Here is a 13,358-nt window from a genome sequence, read left to right as displayed (position 1 = left end):
TAGGCCTCAGGCACGAAGGATTCTCTCGTCCACACACTTTGAAGTTCGAACCCCGTCGGATGAGGTCGCAACTCCGTCCCAACAGAACGACAGTTCCCAGCCCGAAAATCCTTCCCGGTCGTTCGCTTTCGTATCCTGGCTGGGGGGTTTTGACTCTTTGAGCAGGTGACATGGAAACAGACAGGATTGCGTTGGTCGTTGTAACGTGTGCTCGCGGACGAGCGAGTCTGCCTGGAGACTGGCTGACTGCCAGGCCGGGGTCACGACGACATTACCCCTACCACGGGTGGTTTCATCCGTCTGGCAAGCAACGGAAGCATGTCGAATTTGCATCGCCTCAGCATATATGTAGGTTAGACAAACATCTCCGCGGCGGCTAGCCAGGAACACGATCCCGCCTTGGCCTTTGCCCGGTCGGATGCAGGAGAATACCAAAGTACCTAACCTAGGTAAGCATCCACCGCGGCAACGGCAGATGCCTCACCTCGCCTCTGCACCTCCCCTTTTCCTTTCCCACAAATGTTGGCCTGTTCTCGAATGTTCCACGAGGCAGGCACCCGATACTGCTGTTGCTGTCAAGTGTCAAAAGTACATATGCCGTGTTCGCCATGACGTTAGGCAGCCATTCCCGCCTCGCCCCGTCCCCAATGCCGTACGACGTCAAGATACCACTTGTTCCTGGGCGTCGTGAGCGCATCAAGCAGAGAAGGGATGGCCGACGGAAGTGCCTAAACGCCCAAGAGGCATGGCACTCACAAGCTAGGTCAGTATCACGTCATACGCGACGGTGTTTGGCAGCCCAATGCAACACCTGGCGCCATACAATGGATCCACGGGTGGGACGGCGGTAGTTTTCCGGACTGGTCCGTGTTCAAGTTTGGGGGGGGTGATGTCGTTTCTGTGAATCGAGTATATCATCGGGTAGGGGTTGCTGAGAACCAAGATATCGCCCGACGGATGTACGCTGGGATGCCGAAAAGGTCAATATTCTCGTTTACCGGTGAGGCGACGCGTACCGGTCGGGGGGCTCAAGCGCGGTAACACAGGGCCCTCGCCCGAGTGCGACATTGCCCCTGGGGTGGGAAGCTTCCCGCCGCATCCAGACCGGTGCACCGGTGTACCGGGGAAGAGCAGTCGTCGAGGGCCTGCAGACAGACGACGTGCAGGCGTGCCTACTGACATACATACATATGTAAGGAGGTCTATTTTCTCCCATCGCAAGGTACGGTACGGCATGTACCTAACCTACTGCATCTAGATTGCATATCTTCGGCCTGCATCTGCCAAGCTGGCTGGACTGCAGGACGCATGGAAGTGCAGGGGCGCGGCGTCGGTGGGGCTTGGCCCGTCGTGGTTTGCCCAATGAACCGCCCGGATGCAAGGGGGGGCATTTATCGCCAAGAGGCGCGACACTCACGGGTCTTCTCGCCGGGGGGACGTTTAGACCGACGGGACCACGAGGGAGGGACCTGGCAGCAATCCATCAACCAAGCCACTTGGAGACACACAGTGAGCTGTCAAAGGGACTCATAACTAGCAACCGTGCCCCCCTCTGAGGCATTCCTGCAAAAGGGGGGGGGACGGAACTCACTTGGTGGGTTGGCTCCCAAAAGCCCTTTTCCTGCCCATTTTTCGGATATCAGGTCCCAATCCAGGAGCGCGACTATTTATTTTTCTGCCTCCCCCCTGCTTCCAGGAGAATTTCCCACATAAAATTCTCCAAAACCGCCAGCCAGGCTCCAACCCCCCCATTATTTTCCCTTCACTTACCATGACGCACCTGAACCCGCTCACCTTCTACCCCGCCCCGGACCCCAACGGCACCGGCGTCCTCGTCCTCCCCGGCGGCGGCTACGGCAACATCAGCTGGGACAACGAGGGCCCGCCGCCGGCCGCCTGGCTCAACGCGCGCGGCTTCGACGCCTGGGTCCTGCGGTACACCGTCGACAGCCACCGCGGCGCCGTCGCGCCCGTGTACCCGGCGCCCATCGATGAGGCGGCCGCGGCGGTGGAGCGCATCCGCGTCAGCGGGCGGGTCGCCACCCTCGGGGTCTGGGGCTTTTCCGCCGGGGGGCACCTGGCGGCTATCACGGCGACCACGACCACGACCACTTCGACTACCAGCAAAACCAACGGCGTGAAGACGGAAGAAGCCGAGGAGTCGGAGAAGGAGTCAGAGGCCCCGTCGTCCATCGTCGACTTCGCCATCCTCACCTACCCCGTCATCACGATGCACCCGGACGCCATGCACGAGGGCTCCCTGCGCAACCTGCTCGGCCCCGACGCGCCCGAGGAGGTGCGGCGCGGCATGTGCGCCGAGACCCGGGTTGGGCCGCACACGCCGCCCGTGTTCCTCTTCCACACCTCCAACGACCCGGTCGTGCCCGTGCAGAACACGCTCCTGTTCGCGGGCGCCATGGCGCGGCACCGCCGGCCCTTCCGGTTGGTCATCTTGCCCGACGGGCCGCACGGCATCGGGCTCGCGACCGAGGACGAGGAGCGCAGCTGGACGGGGGAGCTGGAGCGGTGGATCGTGGGGTTCGCGGACGTGAAGGCTTGAGGAGAAGCCATCAAACACATAAGGAAAGAGTGGCAAGTGTGTGTGTGTGTGTGTGTAACACGAGGCGGTAGCGTTCGAGCGAGAACCTTGTGTTTTCAGAGAGAGAGAGAGAGAGAGAGCGAGCTAGAGAAGGTGGGGTCAGTAGAATAGAATTGCATGGGCCGGATTAGCATTACTAGATGCCTGCGAAGGCGGCGGGAACACATTGTTAGGATTGCATCTCATGGGGAACTCATCGGCGTCCGTCTGTCTCACTGTGATGTGATTATCAGCTAATCTACCTGCTGTAAGAGACCCCTTCGCGCTCCAACTTACCTCGGTCCTTGGCGCGGAAGACTTGGGAGCGGCAAACCTTCCCAGGGCCAATCACGTACTTCTCACATGTGTCACGGCAGATAGATGAACCAGTGGATCGTGTTGATAAAACGTCATCGTATTCGAACATGAAAGGGTATCAATTCTAAACACACAGACAAACACACACACACTCCCTCTCTCTCTCTCTTATACAAAAAGAACGAGTCCTATTAGTCTCGAGGCTCCACATCAACAACACCCCTTCCCAAACGAGTTCGGATCCGGCGACCCGAAGCTCGACCCCCGCCGCTGCAGCGCCCCGTTCGAGAAGGCCGGCGGGTTCGTCCAGGGCGCCGCGGCGTGCAGCGGGTTCGCCTCGTACTCGACGTGCACCTCGCGCGTCGTGTAGATGCCCATGCGCGAGTCGTTGGTGCCGGTCGTGCCCCCGCTCCCGGCCGAGTCGTGGTGCCGGTGGTACACGGTCGCGCTCGGCGGCTGGCGCGGGGAGTATATGTTCTGGGATGGCTGTTGCTGCTGCTGCTGTTGTTGCTGTTGTTGTTGTTGTTGTTGTGTCGGATATTGCTGCAGTTGCGGATGTTCCTGCAGCTGTTGCTGCTGTTCTTGGTTCTGCTGCTGCTGCGGCTGCTGGTTGAGCCGGTGGTTCTCGAGCTCCGTGTACGAGGCGGTGCTGGTGCGGCTCCCGCTGCTGCCGTGGCTGCGGTGCAGGACCGAGTCGACGACCTTGCGCATGCGGCCGTTGCTGCCGTGGTGGTGGTAGGGGTGCCGGCTGCGGTTCGACGAGAGCGGCGAGAGGCCGCCCGACGTCGTCGTCGTCGTCGCGTGCGTCATGTTGCCGAACGTCGTGTTGTTGGACACGTCCTCGTGCTCCCACCGCTCCAGCCGGCGCTGCTTGGCGACCTTGGCGATGAGCTCGGCCATGGACATCTCGATGTTGAGCTTGACCATGTAGGCGAGGGGGTGGAACTGCATGTAGCTGTGGCGTCGTGGTTTGTTAGTCACTGCTCCATGACGCAAGCTTCATCCGATTTTCTCTTTCGGCCGACTTACACAAAGGTGTTCTTCAGGCTCATCATGGAGATGATGAGCACGTCCATGCTCAACGAAAAGCAGATGATGAACATGTTGAACCGCACCAGCGTCTTGTACTTGGTGAGCCCGTTGGAAACGAGGTTGCGCTGCACGATGACGATGAAGTAGATGTTGAGCGCGGCGTCGATGATGAGGTAGACGCACTTCTCGCAGCGGTCCCACCACGAGTTGATCCACATGTACCGCGCCGAGATCTGGAGCCGCGCGGGGATCCAGATGTTGTAGACCGTGATGTTGACCAGGGTGATGATGATGGCCACGATGGTCTTGAGCTGCCGGGTCCAGCGCTTGTCGTGGATGAGGATGGAGCACCGGTTGATGATGATCTGGAGCAGGAAGTGGACCTGCAGCGCCCAGAGAGTGACTAGATTCGATACGCGTGGTCAGCTACGAGAGGCACAGTCGCCATCCGAGAGGCTTTGCGGTGTTACCATACGGATACCAAAGTAGTAGGCTAAACTAAATCCCCCGTTGATGTTAGTATCTGCTGTCGCGGCCAGTATTGGGAGAGACCAAGCCACTCACGAAGGTAGCAACACATGTTCCAGGTACAGGAAGCACAGTATGGCGAATCCCAGGCACACGATGATCTCACTCCAGATCATGATGATGTACGGGCTCCGGAAGACGCGGTTGCCGCGCTTCTTGTAGCCATGCCACGTCTGCCGGATCGCGGTCCAGGTCGTGAGCCATCCGAAGCCGAGGGTGAAGCCGAACGCGAGCGCGGCGATGATGTAGTCTTCCGTCGTGACCGGCTCGGGGACATATTGAGGCGACACGAAGCTCATGGCTCGGGGGCGGGCGGGTGAGTCCTGGAATTTGAAATGGAAAACCCCTTCCCTACACTCGTGCTAGGAGCAGCAGTTGGCATGCCGTGAGGACGGATTGGTGAGATGTCCCTGGAGCTCAACCATTGGCAACCCCTGTCGTTTATATCGAGGCCCTTTCCGAAGAGAAGTTGTGTCAAGTTATGTTGGCTCGTTTCTTATTTCCTCTTGCTGTTTCTTCTCCAAAAGCGAGAGGATTACATAGCATGGGACAATAGTAAGCACTCGTAGGAAAAGATCCACAAATAACGCCGCCGCCTGCGGAAGAGGGAGGAGAGGACAGAGGGAAAAATACAGAAAAGTTCCTTTATGTGGCGAAACGAATGAAGAGTCGGGGAAGCCTGCTACCAAAGAGCAGCTACCCTTATTCCCATGTACTGACTGACTTTAAGCCACCACACGGGTTCGCGAGTCATAGTAGAGGTGGTTCGCGTTCGTTCCATGGTTTCACACTTACAGATAGCTGTCGAGGAACATGCGGAGAAAAGGTAAACGTGAAGGGGAGAGGATTGGGAACCGATGACGGGCTGTGGGCGGGTGGCATAGCGATCGCGGGTTTTAAACTTTGGAACGACACAGGCTTGGCGTAGCTAACGGGGTTTTTTCCTTTTTCTGTTCAGGCAAAAAGGCAGGAAGTAAGGAAACGGGCCTCTTGGCAGGAAGAGAGAGAGGAAAAAAAAAGGATACGATGCCGCGTAGGAAAGAGAGAGTCGTCTCGAGTCTCGAGTCGTGAGGGGCCGACCGTGCTGCGGTGGCTATGACAAGAAGGGTTTACGGGACAACTCTATTTCGTCTTAGGCCGTTGACCTACTCGCTGGGGCGCCCATGGAGGATTCGAATTTCGGGGTACCTTGCCTAGGGCCAACGAACTCCAGATGACCCTCTGCCGCGAAAGGGAGGGAAAGCGGGTTTAGAGTTTCTCCTCGCGGACTTAGCGGAATCGTCGTCGACTTCTTGACAAACCCATTGCGTTCGTTCGTCCATTTTTGCCCGGTCAAGCCTTCCATCGCCATCACCCGCCTTGGCCCCCCGAGCATTTCTGTGGTTCTGCGTAATGGAACAACCGAAGAAGCACAATCGAAGGATGGCAAACGGCCAGCAGGGCGCTCAATAAGCTGTCGGAACGGAGCTGCCGATCCTGCAGCTGGCCTGGCGGTTACGACTGATCTCTGATACGGCTGCCCCCTCCATCTAGTCGTACTACCCTGGATGGGATATGTTTAACTCTATTACCTCCAGAAAGTTATGTCCGGTAAGGGGCGTCAAACAAAGCCCGGAAACGTCGTACTGGCAATGACTTTTGCGTCCCAGCCGGGAATAACCACGTATCGTGTTGTCATCTCATCATTCGAAACGGGCTTCACGGTTCACCTCAACCCAACCCCGGCCGTCCCTCGGAGCTGCGATACTCCTCGGTGGTGTTTCATTGCTACCATCCGAGTCTTATTCGTGATGAAAGTGATGATAAATATCAGTTGTCTGCGACCCAAGAAAAGGGCGTGCGCAGTCACAACGTACGGAGGGGGGGATCACCACCAGAGCGCCTATGTATTTGAGCTCTCCGCCCCATCCAGTATGTAGTCGGTCTTCACTACTGTGTAGACCGAACGCCCGCTTTTAGCTGAGACGGGCGGGCAGACTAGCTAGCTAACAACGCCATTCTGACTTCATGGCCGTGAAACTTGTGACAATTAAGGTTGCCAAGCGTCCTTCGGAATAAGCCCAACGAGCTCTCTCGCAAGCACATTCTATTTTGGGCCGCAGTCGACGGAAACGGTGTCGGGTAATGTACTCCCCCTTCAGCTCGAACCCCGTGTCGTGGATCTGCAGTAGCCGACAAGCATTCCAGCCAAGCATTCCAGCATCCGGTCCCCTACCACCATCATCACCACCACCAGTACGGCCAGCAGCTGTGCCGTGTGTGGCGACCCGGGAGGGTGGGACCCGATCGGTCTAGGGAAGCATGCCGGCAAGCTACGAGGCCAGAAGGCCTTCTCTTATCGAGGGTGTGCGTCGAATCCTTCTGGAACACTACCCATTCTCTCTCGCGCCCTGACTGCCCGACGCCCCGGAGCCGCACCAACCCCCGCATTACTGATGCTCCGGAAACAACGACACGGGTCCACCGCTGTAAGTTCGACCATATCGTGCATTGCTGGGGCTCTCTCCATACGTATCATCCCCAATGGCGGGGCTACGCACTGGCAGCGTCGATCCGAATCCACCATCTCCCCGGGCCAAGGCAAGGGGCGGGCAGTAGTGCGAGATGTGCTTGCTACTTGTATGCGACCTCACTTGCACCGCCAATCCACCCACTAGCGGAACTATAGTCTTCTCCAACTAATGGCCTTCCCCTGCAGAAGCTATTGGGGCATCGGCCACTACCAACGTCTCCAACCGCTTGCGTCGCATTTGCCTGGCCTAGACTAGACACACTCGGCCGAGTTCTTCTTTCAACCCGGGACTGTGATTAACGGACACGCCTTGACTTAGCTAACGCGGGTGGTTACTCATTAGAAGGAAATCTGCTCCGACTCACTCAATCTGCCGTAGGTCATAGCCGACCGACAACTTCGCCACCTTTCTATTTAGTACACCTAGCTCTTCCGCAGCGGAACCTAGACCCGACGGCATGATGCCCACTGCCCGTGTAGCATTTTAACGGCTTAGCCAGAGATGCTTGTTTCCCTGAGCGGTTTGTCCTTTTGCTACGCCGCCGCAGCCGCCGACGCCGAGGGGGAGGGACGTGAGCCACCTGCCAAGCCGGCTGTGAACAGACCGCCAAGCCTCCCACCGAGATTCATGTATGTGGTTTTTCTTTTGGCGCCATGCTCCCCTGACTTGAGTCCTCCTCATGCAAACTGCACTACTGACACGCGCGTGTGTGCATTGTCGATCCTTTCCTCCAACACGCTTACCAGTACGCCCACGGTAGCACTTTCGGCGTTACCTTACCTGCCTCGCACTGGATTTGGATCGGTACGACGCCGAAGTAGGCCGTTGCTCTCGTGCTTTGTTTCTTGCTTTCTCTCTCTCTCTCTTTCTCGTCCCATCGTCTCGGGGCTATCCGACCGGTTCGAGCGTGAAAAACGATACGCCCCAGCAAGCTTAGGCCAGTCCCTCGAAACAGCTCATCCATCCTGATTATGCTGTCCTTCAGGCTGTGGAATGGATTAACTTGAGCTAATAGCCTCAGGGGGGTTGGTTGTCTTCTGAGATCTCGATCGTGTGAGGCAATGTGACAGCCCCGAGGGTCACCGGTCCAACCTCAGCCGTGCGACGGGGGCGGTCCACGACGAGCACAAGAAGCACGAGAAGCTTGTTATCTTTGATCCCGTACTTCCAACGCGTTCGTGGCCATGTAACGCTTCGAGAGCCTTTACGCGTCTTTCTAGACGTTTCAATGTTCGGAGCAGGTGGACAAGCTCGATGACCGTTGGCGCCGGTGTCAGTTCATATCGAACTCGTCTTTGACAACGACAAGAGCCTATATCGGGTACTCACCGGGGCGATCGAATGCCTTTTGTGCAGGCTAATACTCGGTCAATCTGGGGAAAAGAAGTCGATTTCGGACCCTAATGTCTTCGACACCCATGGTCTTGGCACATGAAGACCGCAGGGGATGAAACATGTCTCGCCCTGGTGCGCACAACGTGTATACCTTCCACCAAGTGGGAACCGCTATTCGCGTTGCTCAGGGGGTACCACAAGATCTTACCGGCAAACTCTCACAAGGTAGATACCGTGCAGCCCTAATTGCTTCCTTGGGCTTTCTTGGAATATCGAGGTGTCAGATTCTAATCTCATGACACGTCTATCCGCAGTATGTCGCGCCACCGGCTTAGGGGATGCGTCGACCGCTATATCTAGATAGCCCTGCATCTCCCACCGCTACTAGTCCCGTTCGAACATCCAGATCAGGTGAGCTATGCATTTCGAACATGGCAAAGACAGCTGGCGTGTGAGCTTCCAGTGCTACCATACTTTCCACAGCTTGCCACTGACTCGGGTTTGGCAGGTAGAAACCCCTATACGGAGGCAGGGATCTGATTGGTCACCGTCATGGGTTGGTGTTCAGCGGCTTCTCTATTCTAGAACGCGGTAGAGCAAAAGACGTGGTCGAAGACTTGAACTTGGGTATCAAATTTTGCATCTTCCAGCTTCGAACAACAATAGGACGGGCGACTGTGCCTGATATTACACTCTCGGATACAAGCTTAAAAGGAGCCCGCTGGTTCACCAATTTGGTGGAAGAGTCTCGGGAGTCTCGCTTAACCTACAACTGTACCCTTTTTCGAACCGCTTACCGAAGGCTTGGCCATCCGAAGTACAACTTTTGACATCATTACAAGTCCAAGTGATCATCTAGCAGACCCTCACCATGCCAAAACTAGACGTCAGCGAGCTCAACATCATAGCTTCTGTTCTTGGTGAATACGAAAACAAGCCACGAGACGAGGGGCTCATTGTATCTAACTTATACGCAGGTGCCTTTACCATGATCTTTGGGCTCGTGGCTGTCAATATTAAGAGCAAGTGGTACTTGGGCGAAGCCCGTAAGACATACTCTCGACCTCGCCACCACACATGAGACTGACTGTTGCCACACTAGTACCAGCTGTGGCTATGGGAATCATTCTCGGCCCCATAGCAGCCAAGGTTCTGGACTCCCAACAATGGGTCAACACCACGATTATCCGACAAGATGATATCACCCTGGGCGTCATGAGAGTCATGATCGGGATTCAACTGTCCGTGAGGCCATTTCATGGCTCAACCGTCCATAACCCACCACCAGTCAGGCCTTGTAATTATCCGCGCTGACTAAGTACTACATAAACAAAACAGAGTGATCGCAGGCTACCAACTCCCCGCCCGCTACCTCCAGCACCGCTCCCGCGAGATGCTCGTCTGCCTCCTCCCCGTCATGACCCTCATGTGGCTCTCGACCTCGGCGTGCGTCCTGGCCACGATCCCGCACCTCGGCCTCTACGCGACCCTCATCATCGGCGCCTGCGTCACCTCGACCGACCCCATCCTCTCCCAGGCCGTCGCCAAGGGGCCCTTCGCCGAGAAGTTCGTCGCCCGGCCGCTGCGCGAGATCGTCTCGGCCGAGGCCGGCGCCAACGACGGGTTCGCGTCGCCGTTCCTCGGGCTCGCCATCGATCTGCTGCTGCAGGCCCAGTCTCACTCGCTGGGGTCGTCGGCTTCGGCGCAGGAGAAGAGCATTATGAAGGCGTTGGTGGTCTGGGTGGTCGAGACTTTGCTTTACACGGTGTTGTTGGCCATCGTGTACGGCGCCGTGGCGGGGTTTTGCGCGCGCAAGGCGGTTGGGCTGTCGCTGTCGAGGAAGTGGATCGATTCCGAGGGCTACCTCCTCTTCCCATGCGCGCTGGGTGTAAGTTGCCGGCTTCCTACTTTTGCCCAACCTCCTATTCCGCCCCTCGAGGAGGGGGGCATTTTGCTGATATTTCTCATCCATCGGCTACAGCTCTTCGTTCTCGGCACCTGCGGCGCGATCGGCACGAGCGACCTCCTCGCCTGCTTCGTCGCCGGCTGCGCCCTGAACTGGGACGGCCGGTTCCTCGCCGAGACCAAGCGCCGGCACGACGAGGTCAACTCGTGCATCGACGTCCTCCTCAACTTTGCGGGGTTCATGTACATCGGCGTCACGGTCCCCTGGCAGAGCTTCGACCAGGCGGCCACGACGGGAATCACCTGGCCGCGCCTCGTCGCCCTGGGGGTCCTCGTGCTCGTCTTCCGGCGGATCCCGGCGCTGCTGGTGTGCTACCGCATGATGCCGGACGTGGTGCGGGGCTGGAAGGAGGCCGTCTTCATGGGGTATTTTGGTCCGATCGGTGTCGGCGCTATCTATTACCTGGAGCATACTACCATTCTGCTACTGGGCGTGACGGATCTGTCGAGCAGCGGGCGGGCATTGCTCAACGCCATGGGCCCTAGTAAGTCCCAACAAACCACCACTACTCCTTCTCCGCTCTTCTTTTTCATCCAATCTCATGATACTCCGATCGTTTGGCTGATTGATCTCCTCCCGCACCCACCACAGTCGTCTACTTCCTGGCCCTCTTCTCCATCGTGGTCCACGGCCTCTCCATCCCTATCCTGAACTGCATCTACCACTTTTGCGGTGTCCGTCCCGTCACCGACGACGCCGAGCCGATCCGCCGGCGAAGCGTGCACGTCGCCACCCCCAATAACGCATTGCCGGGGGGTGAAGACACCTTCATCGCTTTCAATCGGTTCACTCGCCCCAACTATGAGGCGGAGACGCTGCCTACGGTGGAACCACGTCGTACACAGGAGGAGCCCAAGCCGCAGTTCGCATCTGTAGTGTTCGAGGCTTCGGGGGAGAAAGATGAAAAGGGCACACCGCAGAAGCCCAAAGGGTGCGTTATCACATGTAACGAGGTGTAGCTACCGGGGACTTGGGGAAAACAGGATTAGACTTGAATAGACAATTGAACATTTTGATGATGATGATAATGCCATATCAGTGTTCAACACCCGAAGGTGGACCAATCTGCTCTAAAGATCCTTCAGGGTTAACTCGATACGGGGTGACTCAACATCATAGTTCTGGTGTCTTAAGGGAGGAACGCATACCCAACACAGGTCCTAGCTTACTATATTTGCAAATATATCAGTAGCTAGTTGCCGAGTCCTACCTAGGCACATTAGGCATCATAAGCATTCTACCCATCTCCCAAGCATCGATGCATACAAACCGGATAGCCGGATCCGGCTGCAGGCAATACCACACCGCAAGCGGCACCTCAATGATAAGCACCTGCGACGGGGCGCGGTAGCGGTGGCAGACGTCCATGTAGGTATGGTTCCCACCGAGACTGCCAGTCAGTTGATGTATCAACCCGTACTTGGCCGTCACGTCCCCCCTTTCGAACTGGACCTCGAGGATGATGCTGATATCTTTCCGCCACAACAGGTTCTAGTTCACCAGCTGACGACTCTCTCCCGGCCCGAGTCGCCGACCGACCGGGGCGAGGACGATGGGTAGACGGCCCTTGTTCATAGATGCGTGCAGCGGGATCTCGTTCATGAGAGTGACGGGGGAGGAGGACTCGGTCTGCTCTGCGTCCGGGTCCTTGAGGAAATTCCTCCTCACGAGATCAGTGAATAGTAGGCTGGTGGTGTAGTCCTTGCCGTCCCGGCGCGCCGTCTCCGGCAGCGCGGGAGATGTTGGCGGTAAAGCCCCGCTTTCCTTGGACGGCCGTCCGGTCTTTCCCGCTCGCCGCGATCAGTTCCTTGGAGCCGGGGCCGACCTCGGCCGTGGTCCCGTAGCAGCAGTCCAAGAGGATCAAAACATGGTGCTCGAGGTTGGCGACGCAGTTCTCACGGAAATGGCCGAGGCTCACGGGGGCGCTGAGGTTACCGTTTTTATCCCCGCAGTATACGAGCAAGTCCGGCGTTTCGCGGATACCTGGGAGAGGCTCCTCAAACAGGGTCCCTCGGCCCGCATAGAAGAATATAATCAGCGTTTTCTTCCCGCCCAACCCGTCCGTTAGCTCCTTGAAGGCTCGGGATAAATTCGCCTCGGCGCGGCCGTCGTCTATTTTCGTGGTGTGACGATGCGTCACGTACCCGTAGCGGTCCCGGAAGATGGCTTTGAGGCGGGACGTCTGCCTGCGCTGCTCCTCGAGCCATCCTTCCTCGCGATCGACGTCCCAGCCCACCATGAAAACGTGTACGGCCTCGTAGTATTCGTCGGGGAATTCGAGCGGATACCTGCGTCTTGCCGATTTGATCCGATCGCCTAGGTCGTCGTAATTGAGAAGCCTCGGGCCCGTTCTAGTCGGGTCCCGAGGATTGGTGTTTTCAAGGATATTTTGGGGAGCTGCCATTTTTGGATTGGAGTTGAGACTGACTTCAGTCAGGAATAAGGGGTGGTTGGGTTTCAACGATGTAATCTCGCAACTGTGCTCTTCTGCTTGCCTAGAATATGATCTAAGAGGTGATGAGAAAATACTGCGAGTTGGGTAAGTAACTATGGACCACGAGGGAAAATCTTATTGTATAGCTGTCGCAGTAGGATGGAGACAGGGGTTCGCCCCTTGACGCGCCTAGCGCGCTACGCTAGATATCTTATTTGTGTATTTATTAGCACCGTAATGTCCTTTTTTTGTCCTTTCTTTCCTCCCTTTAGCTAGCACTTTATATATCATCTAACGCTCTCTGCCGTGCAATAATAGCATAAAGGTATATAATACATAAAAGCCTCGAGTGACGGGTTTCGGAGATACCCAAGTAGAGAAAGCACGACGAAGTTACTTTGTAAAAACGAAGGTTTGTGGAAACCGCGTCTAGAAGCATGTTAGCTATGGAATGCGCCAAAAGAACTAGCCACGATTCTATACAATCTGCTGCAGATAGAAACCATAGACTTAGCTCTCACCAGAACTCACCACGTCCGGAACTCATTTTGCCTATTATCAATATCAGACGGCACTTGGTGATTTAGTTAGTGCCTTGGGACTGAGACAACTCGCTGTTCATTAAGCACAGTGCGGCCAGTGTATTGATACGTC

The 13,358-nt window shown here is 56.7% G+C and overlaps 4 protein-coding genes across 4 annotated transcripts; 2 read left to right on the top strand and 2 right to left on the bottom strand.

The window, feature by feature from the left end:
- Positions 1–1,771: 1,771 nt before the first annotated feature.
- PG986_006513 (Endo-1-4-beta-xylanase B) lies at positions 1,772–2,560 on the top strand (the record flags this gene model as incomplete). The annotated part of the gene is made up of 1 exon (XM_066842735.1): positions 1,772–2,560. One exon carries the CDS (start codon positions 1,772–1,774, stop codon positions 2,558–2,560), a length of 789 nt encoding a protein of 262 aa, XP_066702597.1.
- A 546-nt stretch (positions 2,561–3,106) lies between these two features.
- Positions 3,107–4,755, bottom strand: PG986_006512 (uncharacterized protein; the record flags this gene model as incomplete). Its single annotated transcript, XM_066842734.1, has 4 exons — positions 3,107–3,851; positions 3,926–4,331; positions 4,404–4,426; positions 4,493–4,755. The coding sequence occupies 4 exons, from the start codon at positions 4,753–4,755 to the stop codon at positions 3,107–3,109; spliced, it is 1,437 nt and encodes a 478-aa protein (XP_066702596.1).
- Positions 4,756–9,175: 4,420 nt separating this feature from the next.
- PG986_006511 (uncharacterized protein) lies at positions 9,176–11,229 on the top strand (the record flags this gene model as incomplete). The annotated part of the gene is made up of 4 exons (XM_066842733.1): positions 9,176–9,350; positions 9,407–9,545; positions 9,643–10,754; positions 10,862–11,229. The coding sequence occupies 4 exons, from the start codon at positions 9,176–9,178 to the stop codon at positions 11,227–11,229; spliced, it is 1,794 nt and encodes a 597-aa protein (XP_066702595.1).
- Positions 11,230–11,942: 713 nt separating this feature from the next.
- On the bottom strand, positions 11,943–12,674 carry PG986_006510 (uncharacterized protein; the record flags this gene model as incomplete). The annotated part of the gene is made up of 1 exon (XM_066842732.1): positions 11,943–12,674. The coding sequence occupies one exon, from the start codon at positions 12,672–12,674 to the stop codon at positions 11,943–11,945; it is 732 nt and encodes a 243-aa protein (XP_066702594.1).
- Positions 12,675–13,358: the final 684 nt, after the last annotated feature.

Source organism: Apiospora aurea (genome assembly GCF_038362705.1).
Source record: "Apiospora aurea strain CBS 24483 chromosome Unknown utg000004l_segment0_segment0, whole genome shotgun sequence".
In the NCBI taxonomy this organism is placed as follows: Eukaryota; Fungi; Ascomycota; class Sordariomycetes; order Amphisphaeriales; family Apiosporaceae; genus Apiospora; species Apiospora aurea.
The sequence above is the reverse complement of the archived record's forward strand: the minus strand, read 5'-3'. Positions and strand labels throughout refer to the sequence as shown.